The following is a 25,113-nucleotide window of genomic DNA, read 5'->3' as shown; positions in this document are numbered from 1 at the left end:
CCTACTCCTTTTCTTGAACAAGGGAATGACGTTTGCCACTCTCCAATCACCAGTGGCCAGTGAGATTGCAAAGATCATTGCCAAAGATATAGCAATCCCTTCTCTCGAGTTCTGTAGAAACCTGGAGTGGATCCTGTTTGAGCCTGCTGACTTCTGTATCATAATGCTTTTCATAAGTTCCAGCACATCCTCTTTCTTAAACCAGTGGACCCCCAGCCTCTGGGCCGCAGACCAATACATCGCCGAGAAGAAAGCAGCGGTGCAGCAGTGGCTGGAACGCACCCAGCACACCTTTAAGAAAAAAGCCAAAATAAACAAGCTAATTAGTTAGGTGCTGCCCGGCATGTAAATGTCTGCCCAGATCAGAGGCGACACAATCGGCAATCGCCTCTGATCTGGGCCAACATTTACCTGCTGGGCGTATTAGCTTGTTTATTCCGGCTTTTTTCTTAAAGGTGTGCTGGGTGCGTTCCGGCCACCGCTGCACCTCTGTATGCTTCACGGCAATGTATCGGTCCGCGACCCGGAGGTTGGGGACCACTGTCTTAAACATTGACATTTTCTAGCATATCAGCCTGTTTTACACTCTCTTCACAAAAGTGAATACTGAAGCAAAGTATTCGTTAAGGACCTCCCATATCTCTTCTGACTTCAGGCACATATCCTTATTTAACCCTGATTGGTCCTATCTTCACTCTAGTCATTCCCCTGTTCTCTACATACAGTATGTACAGAACACCTTGGGGTTTTTCTTAACCCTGCTTGCCAAGGCCTTCTCATGCCCCCTCCGAGCTCTCCTAAGTTTATTCTTCGGTTCTTTCCTGGCTACCTTGTAACTCTCTAGAACTCTGTCTGATCTTTGCTTTCTAAACCTTAAGTAAACTCTTCCACATTTCTTCATTCTACCATCCTTTCAATGCCTCAATGAGATAAAGCTATCGAGAGCACTATGCAAGTGCTCCTTAAGCAACCTCTACATATCTGTGTGCATTTCCCTGAAAACAGCCTTTCCCAATTTATGCTTCCAAGTCCTGCCTAATAGCATCAGAATTCCCCCTCCCGCAATTAAATATTTATCCAGAGCAGCATATACAATACTGGAGGAACTCAGCAGGTAAGACAGCATCTATGAAGAGGAATAAAGAGCTGACATTTTGTGCCACTACCCTTCAAATACTTTCTTATACCATCTGCTCCAAGGTTATGGTAAAGCTCAGGGAGTTGTCACTGTCTCTGAAATGCTCGCCCTCCCAGAGATCTGACACCTGACTTGGTTCATTGCCAGTACCATATCGAGTCAGCCTGTCTACATATTGCATCAGTAATCCTTCCTAGACACACCTAACAAATTCCTCCTCATTTAAACAGTTAACAAGGGTTAACCCGCAACAATAATGATCATTTAGATACAGAGTTTGCTGACAAGAACCTTCATGGGCACAGCTAACAAACACGTGAATTTACACAGCTAAATGCCTGTGTGCACACTCACTTGGTTTCCCTAACTCTCCATGAATAATTAATGAAGAGAAAATGTAATACCTGGGAAAAGAAGTTTATGTTGGCCAGGATTCTTCCTGATCCTGAAGTGGGGGTAATCCAATCTGTAATGGTTTGTCTTCACAGAGTTGTCGCTGCTTTGCATTTGAAGTGTCCCTTGTTTTTATACTCTTTCCTAGTTAGTTCATATATTGTTGGCTCTGGCCTATCTGGCTAACATGTCAACTGTCATTGGCTCTGGTCCAAGCCAGCATCATTTTATTGCCCTCCTCGCAGATAACTTGTAAATAATTTCTATTTGCTTTGAATCAGAACAGACCAACAGACTCCCATGCTCATAAAACTCTTTGTTCTTATTTTACCAAAGAACACGTCACAAGTAACTTCTTATTTGGAAATAATCAGTAGTTTAGCAGATTATCAGAAGCATCATTGTGTTCACTCTGATATAGCTATTCCTGAGTGAAACCAGTTCATAGACATTTCACAAAATGGAGGTTACAAAACAGCTTCACAAGATGTCAGCTTCCATTACTTTAAGCACATGGTAAGAACATTTCCATTGCCCCTGCATCATTCCTGTTCACTGATTTGTGGATTGTAGTTCTTTCTGGCCAACAAAACCTTTTGCAATAAGGAGGTGACAGTCATAGAAACAGAGAAAACCAACAGGATGATACAGGCCCTTCGGCCCACATAGATGGAGTTTCAGGTTGCAATCCTTCAAGACTTGCCCCCTCCAATAAATCCCATATCACTGCAGCTTGCCCCTTCTCCTTCCCTTCCCTTCTGAGCCATAGACACAGACTCAGTATCCATAGTGTTGTTGTTGAGGGGTACTCTGCACTGGCTGCCTATCCCCTTTGCACCTCCCAATGGTCACCCAGTTGCATGTGTCCTGTGCTTTGGGTGTAACTACCCTGAATGTCATGTCGATCAACCCCTCCCTCAGCCTCCCGAATGATCTGGAGTTCATCCAGTTCCAACTCCCAATTCTTTAACGTGATCTGAAAGAAACTGCAGCTAGATGAACTTCTTGCAGGTGTAGTCAGGGATGCTGGAGATCTCCCTGCTTTCGCACATCCCATAAGAGGAGCATTCCACAATCCTGGCTGGCATCCCCACTGCTTTAACTGTGCAATAAAAAAAAATGAAAATTTTAAATGAAAAAGATCTAGCTACAGCCTTAGTCTTTTCTCGCCGAAGTCTCTGTGAGCCAATGCCTGAACTCCTCACTCTCACATTGGCCTTCTGTCTCAGTGGGCGCTTCCCTCTTTTTTACCTTATTCTCTATCTTTTCTAAAACATCAAAACCCTGGAATGTTAAGCATCCAGACCTGTCCCTCTCACAATCATAGTTCCATGTACTAATCTATGCTCCAAGTTGATTGCCCTTACTCCTTACATAACTAGCATTAAAATAAGTACACTTCCACCTGTGTCCCATCATGTCTGTTAACGTGTTCCTGCCTATCCTTCCATACAAATGTACAGGTAATGATATCTACCTTCCTCTCAATCTCTTTACTTTCTAACCTGGTAATCTGGTTCCCATCCAGAATGGAGGGAGTGACCAAAACTACACACAATACTCTAGCTGTGGCCCAATCACTGTTTTATAAAGTGTACCATAACCTCCCTCCTGTAACATTCTGAGCTCTGGTTAATGAAGGCAAGTATTTCCTTTGTTGTTTTAACCAGCCCATTGATTCATTGATCCTCTATATTTGCCAGGGCCCAACCATTCATGACATGCGTCCTATCCTTATTAGTCTGCTTAAGTAAATCACCTCATACTTAATGATTAAATTCCACCTCCCACTGTTCCATCTCACTAACTGACCAATAACATCCCATCTCAAAGTCTGTCCTCCTTACCATCGAATGAACTGGCAATTTTCATGAAATGTGTGAATGTTGCTCTGGTGCTCTGCTTTCAGTAATGCTGAATTTTTAAATGAATTCACCATTCAGTTTTTAGACCAATATCAGCATCTGCCAAACTTTGCATCAATCCTTCTGCTGAAACTGAATTGAATTCACCCAAAATAAATTTGGATATGGAAGTTCAGAGCATTGACATAGAAATGACCAGGCCTCAGGTGAGATTGCATTCAATATCATTTTCTGTATTTTGATTATTAGAAACTTCTGATTTTTATTTAAAATTTACTACTTTATGGTTAAATTCCTAGAAAAATAAATTTACGCTTGGTGCTGAATTCTCCAGGTAATTAACAAATCAATTTGTGCAAAATGAAGCATGCTAAGGAACTGTGTACATTAATGTAACAATTGCTACTGAAGTTATTGAAGCTGTAAATTTGGATCATTTGTCTGATTATGCTGGATGAGGAAAAGATCCACAGATGTTGCATCTTTTTTTATTCTTCTTTTGCCCGTAGCTGCTAAAACCCTTGGGAAGCATAGAGCCATGCGGCACAGAAATAGGCCTTTGGCCAACCACATCCATGACCTTTTTGTACATCTACATGTTTGTACATTCAAGTTCAATTTTATTGTCGTTTAACCACAGACATATATACTGTACCACCAAATGAAACAATATTCCTCCGGAGCAAGGTGTCCAACACAATGCATATAACTCACACACAGCACAAACAGAAACTTGTAAAGGTATTTAGCCCCCAACCCTTTGTTACAACCAAGGATTTTGATCAATTTAACCGATAACTTTTACTTGTGAATCATATGCTCCATTTTTCCCCCACAGTCGACTCAAAAACAGGGAAAATTGTAAAGCGTGAAAAACTAAAAATTTGAAAACTGAAAAGTCGGTATTTCAAATGTGTTCATCACCCTTTGCTCAATACTTTGGTAAACCATCTATCGTAGCTATAACAGCCAGTATTCTCTGTTAGCTTTGCACAATGTGATGGAGCAAGATTTGCCCATTCCTCCTTGCAAAATTGCTTAAGCTTTGTCAGGTTAGTTAGGGTGGGGAGATGGACAGCAATCTTAAGGTCTTGCCAGACTGGGCCACTCAAGGACATTGATTTTCTCCATTTGAAGCCACTCCATGGTTGCTCTGGCAGTGTGCTTTGTGTCGATGTCCTGCTAAAAGTCAAACTTCATCCCCAGTTTAAGCTTTCTGGCAGAGGCTAGCAGGTTTTTATCCAGGATCTCTCTGTATTTAGCAGCATTCACTTTCTCATCAATCCTGACCAGTTTATCCAGTGGCTGCTGCTGAAAAGCATCCCCATAATCCCCATAGTATGATGCTGTCTCCACCATATTCCACCATACTTGGGGATGGTGTTACCTGGCTGATGCATGGTATTAGATTTATGCCACACGTACTGCTTAGTGTTGAGGCCAAAAAGTTTCACTTTAGTCTCATCTCACCACAAGACCTTCTTTCACATCTTTACAATATCTTCTAAGTACCACTTTGCAAAGTCTTTGCAGGCAAGGATGTGTTTTTATTAGGCAGGGCTTCTTCCTTGGCACTCTTCCATAAATACCCTTTTTTTTGTGCAAGGCCTTAGAGATGGTGGAGCCGTGAACTTCATCTCCTGTAGCAGCTTACTCAAAGTGACTGTTGATGTTGCAGCAACCTCTCTTACCGGTCCCATTCTTCTCTGGTGACTAAGCTTAGAGGGGCAGCCTCCACTTTTTCATGAAGAACTGCACTAAGCTCCAAGGTGTATTCAGTGCCTTTGAGATGGTCTTTTACCCTTCCCCAGATTCGTGCTTCTCTGCTATAATTTCCCTGACTTGAATGCTCGTCTGTCTTCATTTTGGTTTAGTCTGTTGAACATCTACAATACTGTTGGATCTTATAAAGATAGGGGGTATTTATTCTTCAATTTCCTACATCAACAAATTGGGTGAGTTGATAAGGTAATATACAGTATTGCACCTGAGGAATGTTGGTGTGGTAATTAGAGGGGATGAATTCTTTTTCAGCTTCGCAATTTTAGTTTTTAATTTTTAGTAAATTGTTGATAGGTTTTGGAATTTTTCTTTTGATTTGACGTGATGTACAATGTTTTGTAGATTAGCTTAAAATCTTACTGCAGTATATTTTAAATTTAGAGAATGAGATAGTAAAATGTGAAAATAGTTGGGGCTGAATAGTTTTTCAAGCCGCTGTAAAGTAATATTGCTACAAATAAATTAATAAATAATAAGGTGCACTTACAACACATTTGCTCCCATTAGGATTGTATCAAAAGATGGATTACTGTTATCTAAATGGAGAGACTACAAATGACTGAAGTTCAGTGAGATTTGAGTCCTTCAGTGCATGAATCACAAGTTGTCAAAGAGTTGTCAACAAGAAGTTGAAAAGTCAAAGAGCTCTTATTACAAAAGGGTTGGGGTTAATAAATAGGAAGGTTTGGTTACCGAGCTCCAAGTTGTTAGAGAGGACATACCGGAAATACTTGTACATTTTTCATTCCGTCACCTCACATTATGGTATTGGAGGCGTATCAAAGAAGATTCATTAGGCTAATTCCTGGAATGAGATGTCTGTGCTATCAAGAGAATCTGTGCAATTTGGGTCTGTATTCCTTAGAATTTAGAAAAAAAGATGGGTTACTTTATTTAAACATATAGGATTCTAAGAGAGCTTTGCAAGGCAGATGTTGAAATTTCATTATTGAGAAAGTCACAAACAGGGAAACATATAAAATAAGGGTCTTGCCATTTAAAACGGAGGGATGTAGAAATTTTACCTCTCTCAATTGGGTAATGGGTCTCTGGAATTGTCTGAAGGTGCAGGAGTCCAGATATTTAGAAATATTGAAGGCAGAGCTGGATAACAATTGTTAAAGTTGACAAATTGAAGTTATGGCAAAGGAGAGTTTAAGTCAGGCAAGAACATGGTAGGTAGGTGGGTGACCTCTTTTTTTTAGTGTATGCCTTCAAACAGTTCATAATTCTCAGTTTTGAGTGTTCAGTCAAATCCCAGAAGTTAAATCTGACAAATAGTATCTCTCAATTTTCATTGCATGAAGTAGCATTTATTCAATCCTATTTTTAAGATTTTAGAGTCAGTCTTCAGTGCCTCATCTGTACAGCTGTTTCAAAAGTGCATAGCTTCTGCACTAATCTCATTTCCCATTTTTGTAATTTGGTTGTGTGTCCATGGGTTTTATCCAACATCATTGTCCTAATCACACCTTGCATATCATTCAAGACTTTAAATATCTGAATTAGATTGCCCTTCAGCCTGATTCCATGTTATTGAAAAACATAAAAAATTCTGCAGCTGCTGGAAATCCAAAGCAGCATACACAAAATACCAGAGAATCTCAGCAGGTCAGGCAGCATCTATGGAAAATGAATACACACTCAACATTTCAGGCTGAGGCCACTCCACTGGACTCCATGTTAATAAAGTTCTGATAATTGATTTTTTTCATATAGAACAACATTTAAATATGTTTTAAATTTTCAGTTCTATTGAACACACCATTGACTTCTGACATCAATTGCTAGCTTCAGAGGGAGCATTGTGCTCAGTTTCTCTATTTATTGATTGATTGAGGTAAAGAGCAGAATAGGCTCTCCAGCCTTTCGAGCCACGCTGCCCAGCGACCTCCGATTTAATCCTAGCCTAATCACAGCACAATTTACAATGAACAATTAGCCTAACTTTAGTTTGTAGGAGGAAACCCACATGGTCATGTGGAGAATGTATAAACTCCTTACAGGCAACGGTGGGAATTAAAATCGGGTTGCCTGTACTGTAAAGCGTTGTGCTAACCACTACACTATCATGCATCCCACTTTTCAAGCATCCTCACTTTCCAAGTATTCTCACTTTCCTTTGGCTGCTCAGAACCCATTGATGAGCCCCTTTTGGTGCAGAATTGGCAATTAACGATTTGTAAAGGTCTGATTAGCTGTAAAGTATTTGTGAAGTCAAACATCGCACATTAGGCCCTATGACCAGCTTGAGATGTTAGGCTATGTCCACACTAAACCGGATAAATCATCTTGACCTTCCGTCCACACTGAAACGGCGGTTTCCTCCCCTGAAAACGGAGATTTTCTAAAACACCCTCCAGAGTGTGTAAATTTGAAAACGCTGATTGTGCAGAGCAGTGTGGACGGGGTAAACGGATATTTTTAAAAACGCTGTCATGACGTGCCGGAACAGATGGCGGCAGTGCGGCATTTCATTGTTTTCTTTAATGCAAACCCCCACACAACCTAACAATTTCAGAACAGATGGCAACGAGACTGAAGCCAGAAGGGTTAGAAATGTACTCACCAAATACTTCGACCCATAGCTTACTGAATAAATAAGTATACTCACTTTGCCCTGTTTTTGTGTGTGTGTATGAAGGTGGTTTACCCATTTATGCAGGTACTTCTCTGACAATAGATGTGTAACAGCCTAATGTAACATTGTATGGAAATACAAGATAACACTGATGCAGACATGTTTTATACATTTAACAAGGTGCTTTATTAATGCAACAGAGTTAGTCAGTTTTTCAATGTTCGTCATCAGCTGGGTCATACTGTCCGTGAACTCCCTGTCAGTTGCCTCCATACGCTCCAGTATTTGATTTTTTAGTTTTAAGTCCTCCTGCGTGAAAGCCAACAGCAATTCCTTTTAAGTTTTTCTGGTCTGTAACTGGACAAACGCGCACTAAGTATACCGTTTCCTCTTCGCTTGTTTTCTGCGTGTCCTGTGCATGCCCAGTAGTAGGAGGAGATTCGCCCAAATATCCGTTCTAGTGTGGGCGGAGATATTTTTAAAAATGCATGGCGTGGATGCCTATCGTTTTCATGCGAAACCGGCGTTTTCAAAATTATCCGGTCTGGTGTGGACATAGCCTGATATATACTAACAGATGCAGTGAATTACTTTCAATGAGAGCTTAAAATAAAGTAAAATTGATGTAAGCAGGCTAATCTTCAAAACATATGCTGAAATAGTGCAATTGGCGCGGTAGTATATCCACTGCTTTGTGAACAAGCAATCAGCACAAGCCACTGGTTGTAAGATCCTGGGTCTGTAACTTCCTTCATTTCACCCATACCCTATAGTAAGACTTTTCTTTGAATGTTGTGTTTTAAATGGTTTAATTATTATTCGGAGCGTTGATGGTGAATAAGCTTATAATTCAGTTATTCCTCACATAGAGGGCGATGGAATAGGGGAAGGAGGCTGAAATGGCACATTAACACATAACTCAGTATGCTGAGCTAAATAGCCCACATTTTTATTGGGAATGTATTTATTATTAAGACTGTAGTCAACATCTTTTAGGCATCTAAACTGGAAAAGATTGTTGCAATTCAATTTGAATATTGATTTGTGGTGGTCATGCTTAAAATATGGAAATTAAACCTTGTCCTGTAGTTCAGCAGTACATGTAAAATTTTGATGTGATTAAATGTGAACTGACAACTGTATTTATTTCCAGTACCTGAGCATTATTGATCTGTTGGAATCTGTGAACTATATGGTCAGAAATGTCCCGTATAGAAAATACAAGCCAAATGTACCACTTCATACAAATGCCAGTAAATGGTAAGTTGTTTCTCTGAAGCTTCTTGGTTTGTCCCTCTGACTTTGCCTTTTGACATATACTACTGTACAAAAGCCTTAGGCATATATATTGCTAGGTTGCCTAAGACATTTGCACAGTACTGTAGTAATTTTATGTATGGACCTGGACTGCGGCTTGTACACCGATTTACACTCTGTTCCTCAATATTCCCTTAGTGTTGTAACATCTGTCTGTCAATGACTTTTTATTCAGGCATTTTATTTTTACTATGGTGAACCTTAACTTACCTTGAAGTAAAGAACCTTCTCTACCTTAGGTGGAAATATGCAGTCACAGGTATTTTGGAAGTACATCTCCGGAGAAAATATCATTTATGGTCCTGGGACCACATCAAGCACCATAGGCAAAATTTGAAATCTTACAAAATGGCTTATAAAAGCAAACTGACGCAGACTAAACCTTCTGAAGAATTATTGAAGCAACTTCAGGTAATTTTAAAGTGCAGTTTGAGGTAATAAAATTTCAATTAAATAATTAATTGTGATTTATAACTGAAACATGAAAATCATAAATTATGTATTGGTGAGTTGGTAATGTATTCTAATGGTTGGTTTCTTCTGAACTGCACAGTATTGTCACATGTTTAAGAAGAGATGAGTACCAATGGGGCAGAAATAATTATATAAAAAAAGAAAATGTTGGAAATACTCAGCATGACGGGCAACATCTGTGGAGACATAAAATGAGCTAATGTTTCAGGTCAATGACCTTCCTTCGGAACTGGGAAAAGGAAACTATGCCTGAATAAAAACTACAACTAAAGTTGTAGAGGAGGAGGAGGAGTGGATGTCAGAAGCAACTGAGTGGGATTCAAAGAGGTGGACCTGGCTCAGGGAGAGAAGTGAAGAATTCTTAATTAAAGAATCATCAAATCACACAGCAAAGAAAGGGGCCCTTTGGCCACCTCATCCATGATGACTGCGATGTCTACATTAGTCCCATTTGTCACCACTAGGCCCGCATATATCTGTTTGTTTCGTATTCTTTTAAACATTTAAACATCTGCTTTCTAGATAATCACTACTTTCTGTTTAGAAAAACTTACCCCTTCAATCTTCTTTAACTTTCTCCCCTCTCAATTTAGATTAGTGCTCTTTAATTTTAGGTTCCCTTGCTCTAGGAAAAAGTCAGACTGCCTATCCTATCTATGATCCTCCTAATTTTATAAACTTCTAGTAGACACCTCATCAGTGTCCTAATTTCCAATGAAAATAAGCCTTGCTTTTCCATTCTCGTACAACTACAGCCCTCCATTCCAGGCAATATCCTGCTGAATCCCTTCTGCAATCACTTTTGCTACCACATCCTTCCTGTAGTGTGGCAACCAGAACTGTTCACAATACTCCAAACTGTGGTTTAGTCAATGTTTTGTGCAACTTCAAAATGATGTCCCAGCTCCTGCATTAAGCTTTGGTATGTGAAGGCATGCATGCCACATGTTTTCTTATGGAGAGAGGTTGAGCAATTGGGATCTTTTTCCATTGAAGTGTAGGAGTATGAAAATCTTAAAGAGGTGTATAAAATTATGAGTGATGTAGATAGGGTCAAGCGCGGAGCCTTTTTCCCAGGGAGGGAAATCAGGATCCAGAGGTCATAGGTTTAAGGTGAGGGGGCAACTGTTTTACTTGGAGGATGATCAGTGTATACTTTGAGCTGGCAGAGGAAGTAGTTGAGGCAGGTATATTAACAACATTTAAAAGGTACTTGGACAGGTACATGCATAGGAAAGATTTAGAGGGATATGGACTAAATGTGGACAAATAGAGCTAGCTTAGATGGGAACCTATCCTTGGTAATCTTGGACCAGTTGGGTTGAAGCTCTGGTTTCTGTGCGGTTTGACTTTGTTCTCTTCACTACCCTATCCTTCTGTCTTGAGCGCTCTCAGTGACCGATCTTTCATAGCCAAATCAGGTGAACAGTTCCAGACTTTCAACACTCTGGATGAATTGCATCAAATCTCTCTGAAAGTGGTGTAAGTAGAGGATGAGTGAGGATAAACATATGAGAAGGAAAACAAAATTGGGAGTCTGAAATACAAAACAGCAGTACTGGAAATGTGAAATAATAATAATGAATCAAGAACATGACGGCATTTATTCATCAGTAGTCTGTTCACAGTATCCTATTTGGATTTCACCTAACCTTTGCCACAGCCTTGGTTCACATGTGGACCAAAATGCTGAATTCCAGAGTGAATGAGAGTGTCTGCCTTTGATAAAAAGGTGGCATTTGACCAAGCCTGACATCAAGGGGCCTTGCTAAAATAGATGTCAATGGGCATTGAACAAAAAGTGCTCCAATTTTTTGAAAGATATGATGGTTACTCTTCCATATCTTAGGAGTCACTGCAGAGGTCCTAGGCTTTACTGCTGCTTTAAAAATGATACTTTTTGGGGTAAATGTTGTTCAGGTTATTAAGGACACTTCCTTATTTTGTGGCTATGTTCAGTGTACAATATTCAATCACAGCCACAAATATTGCACATCTCATGTTTCTTTCATTTATTGTCTAGTACTTTTATGCAAGATAAATAAAGGCAACTAAAACTTAAAGACAAAGACTCGGAATTTATTTGAGCCCCCAACTGCTGTAAAGGGGTTGAAAAAGTGCAGGATGGAGGAGAAGAATAACTTAAAAGTGGAACTGCTTTCAATTTTCGGTATTCATCATTTTGTTGAATTCGTTACAGGACCTGGAGAATACTCTGGACATTTTCAACATAACATTAGCCAGACAACAGGCGCATGTAGAGGTAATTCTGAACCTAGGTCTTTATGGAAGTATTCTATACATTGGTATCCATCATAGCACTATCCTGTATTGTACTAAGTTGTTATAGCATTTTTGGTCTTTTGAGGTCAAATGTTGCACAGGTAGTCCAATGCTTTATTAGCCGCTGTGCTAGAACCTGGTGCAATCCCTGCCTTCCAGTGGTGTACTCCATTCTGAATCACCCCTTGTGTGGAGAGCTGCCTGTAAAGTGTGATACTGGATGGATTGGGGTGAGCAGTATGGTTGCTCATTGCTGCAATGTTGGACTCAAAGCTGCACCCTTGGTGTACAGTGAGAATGGGCCATTGTTAGAGAGTGGTAGAACCTCCTCTATCTGTTGACAGACGGCCCAGATAGACTTATTGTTTGTTGGATGAGGTAGGATCTGCTGTCTTTGGCTACTTAGCTTCCCTCCCCAGTATGGGCAACAGGAAGGATGGAGTTGCCAGCTTCCAAGCCCAGCAATATTGTCAGTAACATATCTATAATAATTAATTCTAGCAGAGATTCCTCTGGCAGTCTAATTCCTGGAAATCATCCTGTGTGCTAAGCAAGGTACCAGTTGAACATGAACTATTAATGCTGTTTTATTCTCAGGTGATCCGATCAGGCCATAAGATGCTGGGCAAGAAAGGGAAAGAGAAGCAGAGCGGAGGCTGGTTCAGTAGTCTTTGGGGAAGAAAAGAATCCAAGAAGAGTGAAGATGAAGATAAATCTGTCCCAGAAAGTTAGTAAAACATTAATCATTTTTTAATAATCAACAGGAGGAGGAGCAACTGTGGAGCTATAGTTAACAGTTTGAATTGTTTACCATAATTGGAATGAGGATAAGTTAGATAATGAAACCTTTTGGTTTGGAGAGCAAATAAGATGCCTGTGAAAGAATGGACAACTGGAGTTTTTGAATGATACAGCTCAGCGGCTGGTGAAGGCTTGATAATGACAGTTGAAGGAAAGGTAAAGAGAGGATGGGTACAGTACTGGAACTGAGAGATTTCAGGTGTTGGGAAATGGAATTGAAATTGGTTTATTAATTGTCACATGTCCCAAGATAAAGTGAAAAAGCTTGTGTTGCAATCTCTTCATACGGATCAAAACATTGTACAAAGTATATTGAAATAGCACAGAATAAAACAGTACAGAATGCAGAATAAATTGCAACAGCTACCGAGAAAGTGCAGTGCAGTTGAATGCTAAGGCACAAGATCATTGTATTAGGGAACCATTCAGTAATTATGACAGATGAGATTGGAGGTACATGCTTTGAAGCTTTTTTATCTTTTGTCTCAGAGATTTTATCACTGAGAGGAATGAACTTCCTGATGAGGCATTATCTGTAGAGAAGAAAAACTGAACTGACATGTCGTAGAAATACTAACTAAGAACACCAGAGTGATTTCGAGTTTCGTTTTAAGAGTTTATTAATGAGATATCATGAAGAGTCTGCAGCAGTCTCCACCGCTACCAGAGCTCTGATGTTTTGCTTATACAGTGCTCATATTTATAAAGCACGACAAACAGCTTTCGCATAACTTTGTTTAGCATCCCACAGTCAGTATATGATCAATTGTTGAAAAGATATGTCATTTGTCTCTCAGTGTGAGTCTAACAGTCCTCTTTATTCCCTGTTATCAGGACTCGCAATTTACTCCCAGATGCATTCTCCCTCCTGGTCCCAGGGGCTTAATATCCTGTTTATTTTAATTCCTGGCGCTGTTTATCATTCAAGGTTATTCTCGACTTGCATCAATTGTCTTAAGTCCAGCTGCTCCAGAATAGTCAAGTATCTCATTGTACACTAGTTTTAACCATTACTACCACATGGTATAACATGTTGATGATCTTTTATCAGAATTGTCCAGTTGTGACATAGCTGTATCTGAAAATGTTGTAGTCATTGTTGAGTTTGAGGGTTATAAAATTGTCTAGTGGGTATGAGGGGTTATATTCTTTAACGTTAAACTGGGCTTTGGAACAGTACAAGAAGTGAAGGTAAAAGGACAGATTAGAAATGGGATTAAGGTGGTAATCAACTGCAAACTCTGTGTCACCCTTGTAGACTGAACAGAGGGAACCAGTAAGGCAGTCTTGTGTTTAGTTCAACTGATGCAGGGGAGATGACATCATAAATTACTGAATGTAGGACATGAATAGAAATAAGTACAAATCAATTGCTGCTTCATCTGAAGACGTGTTTACTGTGTGTTGTGAAGGGAAATGTTAAAGGCTGTGGTAAGTGTGCTGGAGGGACTTGGGTTCAACTGGGTATTAAAATGCCTCCTTTGTGGGTTTGTATGTTACACCATATTAAAAATGGATTGGTGGGTTAATTGGGGACATAATTTCCCCTTAATGCAAGTAAATGTAAATTTCATTCAAAGCAATAAAAGGGTAGTTTAATGAATATCTAATTATAAGATGACAGGGATAAAATACAGAGTGGAAAAAGACTGTTGGGAGTCGACGTGCGGAATGATTTCAATTTGGAATGGTTGTAATAGCTAACTAAGGCTTTAATCTCCAAAGTTGGCATGCATTAGTATGGTGGTAATTGGTGGAACAAGGAGTCGTGGAAAGAAGAGTTCTTTAAAAATTTTGTGAAAGAAAAGCTCCAAAAGACATTGGAGCAGAATTAGGCCATTTGGCTCATAGAGTCTGCTGCACCATTCCATCATAACTGATTTATCACCCCTCTCAACCCCACTCTCCTGCCTTCTTCCTATAAACCCTGGATGGTCTTAATCATCAATAACTTGTCAACCTCCGTTTTAATGACTTGGCCTCCACAGCCGTCTGTGGCAATAGATTCCACAGATTCACCACCCTCTGGCTAAAGATATCCTTTTCATCTCTATTCTAAAGGGACATAAAGGTGCAAAGGAGATTCGCTAGGTCGTTGCTTGAAATAGAGGATTTGAAGGACTGAGATTTTGTTTTCCCTGGAGCAGTGGTGACTGGAGTGCACCTGATGGAGCTATACAAAATCTTAACTGAGTTTAGATAAGGGTCATAGCAACATCTGTATAGGAAAAGGCAATTTGATCCACTGTATCCATGCTGACCAATGGGCGCCCATCTGTATTAATCCCATCTACCAGCCCTTGACCCATAGCCTTCTATGTCCAAGTCTTTCAACTATGCATCTAGATTCTTCAGTGCTGATAGCAATTCTGTTTCCACCACTCTTGGGCTGTGTATTCCAAGTAGTTGCAACTCTGGGTGAAATGAGTCTCCAAAACGGGAGACAGTAAAACATCTCCCCATAATGGATATGCCTAGACTCAGTGGACATGGTTTAAGATGAGGAGATTTGAGGAAAAGTATCTTCAGATAGAGGACGATTAGAATCTGGAATGTAAAGTGGTAGAGGCAGGTACTCTCACCATATCTAAAAACTTTTGAGCTGGGTAACTGAACTGCCAAGGAATGGGAGGGTATGGAGCATGAGCTAGAATAAATGGGTGCTTGATATGGCATGGATGGGGTGTGCTGAAGGGCTCTTCTCTGGGCTGTATGACTCCAATTGACAAGGTTACTGTTGCAGGAATTGTGACGGAAATTTAGTAGATGCTGGAGGGGTGTAAGCGCATATGGTAGAGAAGCACTGCTGTCCCATACTAAACCTTAGATTCCTTTAATATCTAGCAATCTCTTTATAGTATTATACAACACAAGAAATAAATCCTTTTTGTCCACCTCATTCATGCTAGTTTTGATGTCCACCAGTGCTAAATACATTTGTGTGCATCAAGCCTCTGTCGCTCTTCTCCTTTCCTATCCAGATACCTGTCAGATGCCATTTAAATGTTGTAATTGTATCTGCTTTCACCACCTCCTCTGACAGCTCATTCTACATAATCACCACCAGTTGTGCCAAAAAAAACTATTCGACGGACCTCCTTTAAATTTCTCCCTTCTCACCAGAGACCTCTGCCCTGGGGAAAAAAAGCAACAGTGTCCATGCATCCTATCTATCGCCTTCATAATTGTATAAACCTCGATAAGGTTATTCACCTGTCTCCTAAATTCCATGGTAAACAAACCCAGGCTGTTCAATTTTCCCGTATAACTACATTTCAGGCAATATCCTGATGAATCTCTTCTGCACTCTCTGTTGCTATCATATGCTTTCATAGAACAGAACATTACAGCACAGTACAGGGCTTTCGGCTCAGAATATTGTGCTGACCTTTTAATCAACTCTAAGATCAATGTAGAGGTCATTGGATAAGAATGAAAGGTGAAATATTTAAGGGGAAATGAAGGTGAAATTTTTAATTCAGAGGATGTTGCGAGTGTGAAACTAGCTGTTAGCAGCAGTTGCGAATAGACTGGACACAAGGAACCTCCTTCGAGTATTGCTGTCTCCCATCACCCCTCGATGGGACCATCTTGTTGCAGGAAACAAGCCCAGGGCTCCCACTGATTCAGCGATATTGGTGTGTTGCAATGGTTTTATATGTTCATACAGGGAAAATATGCGCTATGTGTTTAATGTTAAATTCGTTAGATAAACTCTTTTAGAAACGAAATTGAGTGTTTTAGCCACTTATAAGTGACTTAGTTGACTTATCACCTATATTCCGGTCGTGATTAACCCCCCCCCCCCCACTGGTCGGCTGGTCTGCAAGAATATTGTCAATATTAAACCGGTCCGCGGTGCAAAAATGGTTGGGGACCCCTGATCTAGGTGCAAGTCGATAGGACTAGGCAAAATGGTTTGGTGTGGACTAGATGGACCAGAGGGCCTGTTTCTGTTCTGTAGTGCTCTATGACTGTTTGAAAAGCAATAGATGACTGTTGTACCTACCATATTTAAAAAAGAATCTACTCCTGTTAGTCTCTTTAAAACATCATACCTGTCAACTTAAACTTACGCCTTGTTGTTTTTGATGCACATGGGAGAATCCACCCTCTCTGTGCCTATCATAATTTTCTATGCTTCTCACTCCTCAGGCTCCAAGGAAATCAAACCCTGTCCATTTTCTTTCCATAATGTATTTAAGTAACACTTGGATAAGTATATGGAGTGTCAGAGCCTAGAGGGACATGAGGAAATTTGGACACTGTGGTCAATATGGACTGGTTGGACCTAAAGACCTATATTCATACTGTATTGCTGTAAAACCACAGATCTCTAATCCAGGAAACATTCTGGTAAATCTCCTGTGCACTCTTTATTGTAATCATATCCTTCCTATAGGCAACCAGAACTGAACACAATACCACAAGCCCAGCCCAACCAGTTTTTAGTAAAGTTGCAATCTGACATTCAATTGGGTGTCCTGTTATCAGAAGACAAGCATTTCATGTTGTCTTTACCACCCTATCGATCTGTGTTGCCACTTTCAGGGTACTGTGGATTTAGACCCCTTTTTCTCTCTATTCATCAATATTCCTTAGTGCCCTACATTTAAATATCGTCATATGTTATGGAAATTGACCCGTTGGCCCATGCTGACCAAGATTCACAGTTGCCACATGTGATCGGTTTCCCTTTAAACCTTCATTAAACCTCCAAATATCTGTCCAAATACCTTTCTAAATGTTGTCAATGTACTCAACCACTTCCCTGCAACTTATTTTCGAAACTGACAAACCTCTCTCTGGGTGAATAAGCTGCACATCATGTTTATTAATTTCCTGTCCTCTCACCTTTGAGCATTGAGCCTATAAGATTGGACCTCATTCTCGCTTGCTCCAATGAAAAGAAGTCCTAGTGAAGTCCAGTATGCTAATACTTTGTTCCCAAAAAATAAACCAAGTCCTATAATTAAATTTTCTGTACCTGAAGAATGGCTGGATTTGCCCTGGTTTCTTGGCACTGCTTGCAAGATGGGAGACTTGTGTGAGGTGTGGTGAGGGAATGGAGGATCTTGTGACTGGGCAGAGGTCCACATAAGATTGCCAGTACTACTGCCCTACAAAGAACACACTTCTTTCCAGCGTGCTGTAATGGCCTCCTCTATTATTGATTCTATTCCTCTATTACTGAGGACATTTGATGTACTAAGGAAGATACTGGTGTGATTTGTGGCAAACTAGAGAAAATATATGCAAGCACAGTCAATTGTTGGATAGTGATCTGATGATAGTAGATCTGGTTTTGTGTTTCTCTATTTCCTTGTGGATAGTTCTGGAATTTCCTCAATCCCTCACCTATTCAACTTGCTGTCCTCAAAGGAATTTCAAAATTTACCTCCACACCATGTGTTCTTCTGTGTTCCAAGTGGTGTCAGATGGTGCACCTTGGATATTGTATTGAAGAAGCTGTTCAACTGCAATCTGCTGTTTACTTCAAATATTAACTCATTGATTAATGTTTATGTTCTGTACACTCATGGGCTAAATAAAATTTTTGACTGTCTGGTAGTAAGCAGGTTTTTAATTCTAGGATTTTTACTTTTTGTTAAACCTGCTGGGTATAGCTCAGAATTTGCTAACATATGCTTATTGACTAGGTATTAATGACCTCATGACAACTGAAGAAAAGACCAAGCTGTATACTGCCATCGGATATAGCGAGAGTTCCCACAACTTGATCTTGCCCAAAGAGGTGTGTCTTTTGATTTCTAATAGTTGGCTAGACTTTTTATGATTATTACATTTGCAAATGCTACAAACATTGGTGAAGTTGAAAATAATGAAGGAAATTGTCAAAGGATTCAGCAGGATATAGATCAGTTGGAAATGTGGGTGGAGAAATGGCAGTTGGAGTTAAATCCAGACAAGTGTGGGGTATTGCATTTGGGAGATCAAGTATGAAGGATTCATAAAATGGCTGTACCCTCAGGAGCATTGATGTACCGAGGGATCTTGGATTGCAAGACCATAGCTTGCTGAAAGTGGTAACACATATAGATAGGGTGGATAAGAAGGCGTATAGCATGCTTGCATGCGTCGAGGGAGTTTGGAGGTGTGTTGTGTTTACCCAAGTGAACTTACCCTAAAGCTGAAAGGATTCTGAAATTGTTGGCTATTATTTTTTGCAAGTAATGTTCAAGGATTTATTTTGTACTTTCTGTGAGCGCTGAAATCCACTTTGTGCTCTTTATGAAATGTGTTGCAGATGGCTTGATTAACTATTTTAGATTCATAAAGCAAGGAATTGGGCCCTTTGCCCCAGCTGGTCCATGCTGACCAATATTCCCATTTAAACTTGTCCTATTTGCTAGTGTTTGGTTAATACCATTCTAAACATGCCTGTACAAATGTCAATACCCTTCGAAACATGCCTGTACAAATGTCTTCCAAATCTTATTATTATGTCTGCCTCAACTACTTTCTCTGACATACATCTGGTTCCATATACACAGCATCCCCTATGTGAAAAGGTTCCTTTTAAATCTTTACCCTCTCACTTTAAACCTATGCCCTCTATTTTTTGATTCCTTTTCCCTGGTAAAAATATTGTGTGAATTCACCCTATCGATGCCCCTTATAATTTTATACACCTTTGTAAGATCATCCCTCAGTTTCCTCTGCTCCAACGAAGAGTCCTAGAATCCACAGATTTTCCTTATAACACAGTCCCTCAAATCCTGGAAGTATTTTAGTAAATCTTCTGTACACTTTTAGAGTTCAGTAACACCCTACCTATAACAAGTTGATGAAAACAATACTTCAAGTGGTCTTACGAAAGGCTTGCATTAATACAAGAAAACATCTCAGCTCCTGTACTCAGTGCTGTGAAAGATGAAGGCCAGAGTACCAAATGCCTTTTCCTCTGTCTACCTGTGATACCACTTTCAGGGAAGTATGTATGTGTACTTCTCGGTCCTTCTGTTCCACAATACTCCCCATTCACAGTGAAAGTCCTACCCTTGTTTAGTTCTTGTTTAGCTCTTCAATACACTTTTTGCCATTCCTTGGCTCATTTACCCAGCTGATCAAGATCTCCCTGGAATTTTTGAACCACCTCACTGTCTGAGGCACCACCGATGTTAGTAATTCCTTATTGAGAATTACAAACCTATAAAAACAAGCTATTGATTGCAACAGGTGTAAAATAAATAAAAAGACAATCTTATTTTAAATGGGGCAGTGGGGTGAAGGAGGGAGGATGTTTTACTTTTAAGTGAAACAATTTTGGTGTGCAGAGAGCCTTTTTCTAAAATTTGCTTATGTACTTAAATCAGTATGAATTCTGTTGTCTTTGTTGAGAATTACTTTTGCTTTGCTCCAAGAAAGGAAAATTTTGAGTTAGAATTTTAAGTGTGCTCACTTCTTGTGGTAAATATCTTGCAGTATGTTGCACATGTAATAAGCTTCAAGTTGGTCACTACCTCCATCACCATCCGAGAGGAACCAAATGTACCTGAAATAATTAACGTGCAAGTTATTGATCTGAGTGCGAGTATATTTCAACGTCCTGGAGCCAAAGGTCTCAAGTAAGAGTTTTCTTTTGTCTTTCTTGTTTTAGGTGGAGTACACAGAATGCTGAGTGTAGATGTGTTTGGTTAAAGTAGATTATTTCCAATTTCATTGAAGAGCTGGATCCTTATGTCCTGATGTGATGACTTCTGCTTCATCAATTGAACGTTAAGAGACATTCTAGCAATTTTAATGAAATATCAATATTCCCATTGGGAGTATGTTACTCAACTGCAATTTGATTATGACAACAGAGGGGTATGCAACAAAGCTTCAGAGGGATATGGCTAAGTACAGCGAATGGAAAGGAATGCAGCCAGTATAGTTAGTTTGGGAAATGATATGTCAGTGTTATAGTGAGAGGGTTTGATTACCAGAGTAAAGAAGTCTACTTACAATGTGTAGGGCTTTGATGAGGTTGCACGTGGAATACTTCTGCCTTTTTACCCTAGAAGTAATGTACTTGCTGTAGAGTACTGCCCAGGCTGAGTAGATTTGCTGCATGAGGAAACACTGAGAAAATTAATAATGATTCTCTAGCATTTAGAATGAGTGAAAGTCTTATCAAATCTTCGACAATTATTCAAGGATTAGATGCAGGGAGATTCCTTGCTTTGACTGAGGAATCAGGGCCTAGAGCACAGCTTGAGAAAAGGGAATAAACCACTTAGGATTGAGAAAATGAAACATTTCTTTATCTCTAAACTTTTTTGCTCTATGATGGGCTGAAGTGGCCTTCTATGCCATAAGAGAATATGGGTAATTAAGGGTATTTAGTGGTAGTGCTGGAAAATGTCTCTGAGGTAGCTGAATGCTAAATAAATGTCAATGAATGGCAATACAGCTTCATGGTTCCTCTCTCCCTTGAAACAGTCGTGTTGGTTTTGCTGTTCCACAGAGCAAGCACAGTTATAAACTAGGTCCATAACCATAAATCTGACAGACTTTCCAGAGTTAAATAGAACAGTACAGCACAGAAATAGGCCCCTTGGCCCACAATGTTGTGTTGAACCAAATAAATTAGAAATCTAATGGACAACTAAACTAATCCTCTCTGCCTATACAATGTCCATATCCTTCACTTTTGCTCAAATTCATATGCCTATCTAAACATCGCTCAAAAGTCTAATGTATCTGCCTCCATCCCAGGCAGTGCATTCCAGGCATCTGCCACTGTCTCTGATTTTAAATAAACACTTGTCCCTCACACTTCCTTGGAAATTATCCCTCTCACCTTAAATGGATGCCCTCTGGTTTTAGACATTTCAACCCCAGGAAAAATATACAGTCCATCTATGCTGTGTGTGTCTCTCATAAACCTCCTCCAGATTTCCCCTCAGCCTCTGCTGCTTTGGAGAATAGATCCAAGAATGTCCAAGCTCTCATTTTAGCACATGCCCTCTAATCCTGGCAGCTCCTGGTAAACCTCTTCTGCACCTTCTCCAAAGCCTCGACATCCTTCCTATAATGGGGCAACCAGTACTGTATGCAATACTCCAGATGTGGCCTAACTAGAGCTTTATAAATCTGCAGCGTAACTTCCTGACTGTTGAGCTCAATGCCTTGAATAATAAAGGCAAGCATGCCATATGCCTTCTTAACCATCCTGTTAACCTTCCCCCGTCCCCCATTTCTCATATCCCTTTTGCCAATCAACCGTCCAGCTCTTGGCTCTATCCCTCCCCCTCCTGTCTTCTCCTATCATTTCGGATCTTCCCTTTCTCCTCCCACTTTCAAATCTCTTAGTAGCTCTTTTTTCAGTTAGTCCTGACGAAGGGTCTCGGTCCAAAATGTCGAATGTACCTCTTCCTATAGACGCTGCCTAGGCAACTTTTATGTGTGTTGCTATCAACCTGTGTAGCCACTTTCACACAGCTATGAACTTGGACCCCAAGCTCCCCCTGCTCCTAAACACTGTTAAGGGTCTTGCCCTGAATGATGTACTGTCTCTTTACATTTGACCTACCAAGGTGCAGCACTTCCCATTTCACTGGGTTGAACTCCCTTCTGCCATTTCTTCAACTGATCTATATCCCACTGTATTCTTTGCCAGTCTTCTATGCTATCCACAACACCACCATTCTTCATATCATCTGCAAACTTACTACCCCAGCCATCTGCATTTTTATGCAGGTCACTTATACACATTACAAACAGCAGAGACCCCACTACAAATATCCGCAAAACACTGCTAATGGCAGACCTCCAGCTAGAATAAGTCCCTTCTACCACCACCCTGTATCTTCTATGGGCAAGCCAATTCTGCATCCAAATGGTCAATTCACCATTGATCCCATGCAACTTAATCTTCTGGATGAGCCTCCCACGACTGACCTCGTCCTTTAGCCTTACTAAAATCCAAGTAGACAACATTTACAGCTCTACCTTCATCATTCACTCTCATCACCTCATAAAAATAACTCAAATCAAATTAGAAAGACATGACTTGTCCCACACAAAGACATGCTTTCTGTCCCTAATTAGGCCATGGTTTTCCAAATGCTCATGTCCTATCCCTAAGAATTCTCTCCAGTAACTATCCTACAACTGACATGAGATTCACTGGTCTATAGTTTCCAGGTTTATCCCTGGTTCCCATCTTGAAAATTGGAACAACATTAGCTACTAGCTGGTCTTCGGGGACCTTTTCTGTGGCTAGAGAGGCCACAGTGATATTGATCAAGGCCCCAACAATCTCTTCAGTTGCATCTCCCAGTAGCCTGGGGTATAGCCCATCAGGTACTGGGGACTTATCTACCTTAATACTCTTAAAAAGACCCCACACTACCTCCTCCTTTAATTCGAAATGCTCTAGCTTATTGATACTCTTGGCACCGAACTTCCTACCCCCCAGGTCCTTCTCTTCAGTAAATACCGATTTATATTCTTTTCTGGCTTATTTTAATCCTCAAAGGCTCTGTTTGATTTTAGCTTCCTAATCTTTACATACTTTTCTTCTTGATGAAATTCATCACCTTCCTGGTCATCCAAGGTCTTCCTACCTTGTCATCGTTGTCTGTCCTTCTGCCTGGAACATACATGTCCTGTACCCTCCACATGTGGGATGTGAATTTACCCAAAAACAACTGTTCCTGATGAATTCTTTTTGTATTTCTGCCAGTATGACTAGGATGTTGGTGATTCCAGTCCAATACCCATTTTAAGTTGGCCAAGAGCTTCAGGGGCAATACAGCATCAATTTGATGTATTCCTAAGAAGCCCATCCTTCTGTAAGCTGTTGAGGTCATTGCAAAATCCTCAAAGCAAATTGAATAGGAGGAGCCTATTAATATTTCTGTAACAGGGAATGGTGTTGGTGAAAATCTCCTTCAAAGCTATCTGTTAGTACATGAATGTATACTGACAGAGACTGCTGTCATCACAACAATGCTTTCCTCAAAACTGTTATTTATAAGGATTGGGTGCTGGATTAGTATTGATGGGTAACCGATGGTCCAAAACTTGGTTCTCTCTGAGCTGCATAGGTGCATGGCCGTGCAGTAGCTGAAATGCTCCCGGGCACGTAGCTTCTGTGGCCACACAGTTGGAATTGGACGCAGCTAGAAAAAGTTTGTGAAACGTGAAAGGTTTTCTTTGTTATACTGTATTTCATTATATCCTTCAATTAATAAATAAAATAAACAGTATTTGGTTTCAATTGTCATTTTAAATATTCATAGTATGCATATTAGGTAAAAAAAAAATTAAATGCCATGCAGTTTTCAGGTCATGTAAAAAGTTTCTGCTCAGAGCAATGGTTGGTCTGCAGAACTGTAAAAAAAAAATTAGAGGGAATGTTTGTCTGTGCTTTCTGCCATGAAGACTCCTTGACTACATAAATGTCAGTTGTTGTTGAGAAGCTTGTTAAATTTTTAACAATTGGTTGTATTTGGATGGTATTTACAAACAATATTGACTAACAATTAACATGCTGAAGAGCTAGAATTTTTGTAGTATTTTAGAATCTTAAGGGTCGTCAGTTGTTGGCTGGCCATTTAGAGTCATAGAATTATAGAAAACCATAGCACAGAAACAGGCCCCATCCAGTCCATGCCATAACATTTAAACTGCCTACTTCCATCAACCTGCACCCAGACCATAGACCTCCATACCCCTCCCATCTATGTACCGATCCAAACTTCTCAAACTTTGAAATCAAACTTAGATCCACCACATGCGCTGGCAGTTTGTTTCACACTCTCACCACCCTCTGAGTGAAAAAGTTTGCCCTCAAGTTCTCCTTAAACATTTTACCTTTTACCTTTCGCCCATGACCTCTAGTTGTAGTCTCACCCAACATCAGGTGGAAAAAACCAGTTTGCCTTTATCCTATCTATACCCCTCATAAATTTTAATACCTCTATAAAATCTTCCCTCAGTCTTCTGCATTCTAGGGAATTAGGTTCTAACCTATTCAATCTTTCTTTATAACTCAGGTCTTCATGTCCCAGCAGCATCTTTGTAAATTTTCTCTGTACTCTTTCAATCTTAGTTGCATCTTTCCTGTAGGTCGATGACCAAAACTGCACACAATACTCCAAATTAGGCCTCACCAAGGTCTTATACAACTTAAACATAACATCCCAACTCCTGTACTCAATACTTTGATCTAACAAGGCCAATGAGCTAAAAACTTAATGACCCTCTCTAGCTGTGATGCCATTTTCAGTGAATTATAGACCTGTATTCCCAGATCCCTTTGTTCTACCGCATTCCTCAGTGCCTTACCACTCTGTGCAAGACCTGGCCTGGTTGGTCGTCCCAAAGTGCAATACCTCACACTTGCCTGCATTAAATTTCATCTGCCATTTTTCAGCCCATTTTTCCAGCTCATCCAGATTCCGCTGCAAGCTTTGATAGTCTTCCTCGCTGTCCACTATACTCAATCTTGGTGTCATCTGCAAATT

The 25,113-nt window shown here is 40.1% G+C and overlaps 1 protein-coding gene across 2 annotated transcripts in view; it reads left to right on the top strand.

Annotated features, from left to right (window-relative positions):
* Nucleotides 1-25,113, top strand: part of vps13c (vacuolar protein sorting 13 homolog C) — a 387,651-nt gene that overhangs the window by 79,053 nt on the left and 283,485 nt on the right. For both annotated transcript variants that reach the window (XM_063070973.1, XM_063070975.1), the window contains exons 11-17: nt 3,475-3,602; nt 8,913-9,019; nt 9,316-9,487; nt 11,751-11,813; nt 12,431-12,560; nt 18,295-18,389; nt 20,081-20,223. In XM_063070973.1, coding sequence (XP_062927043.1) covers nt 3,475-3,602; nt 8,913-9,019; nt 9,316-9,487; nt 11,751-11,813; nt 12,431-12,560; nt 18,295-18,389; nt 20,081-20,223 — 838 coding nt within the window. The remainder of the gene's footprint in view (nt 1-3,474; nt 3,603-8,912; nt 9,020-9,315; nt 9,488-11,750; nt 11,814-12,430; nt 12,561-18,294; nt 18,390-20,080; nt 20,224-25,113) is intronic.

This window comes from Mobula hypostoma, chromosome 18 (genome assembly GCF_963921235.1).
Source record: "Mobula hypostoma chromosome 18, sMobHyp1.1, whole genome shotgun sequence".
NCBI lineage: Eukaryota > Metazoa > Chordata > Chondrichthyes > Myliobatiformes > Myliobatidae > Mobula > Mobula hypostoma.
The sequence above is the reverse complement of the archived record's forward strand: the minus strand, read 5'-3'. Positions and strand labels throughout refer to the sequence as shown.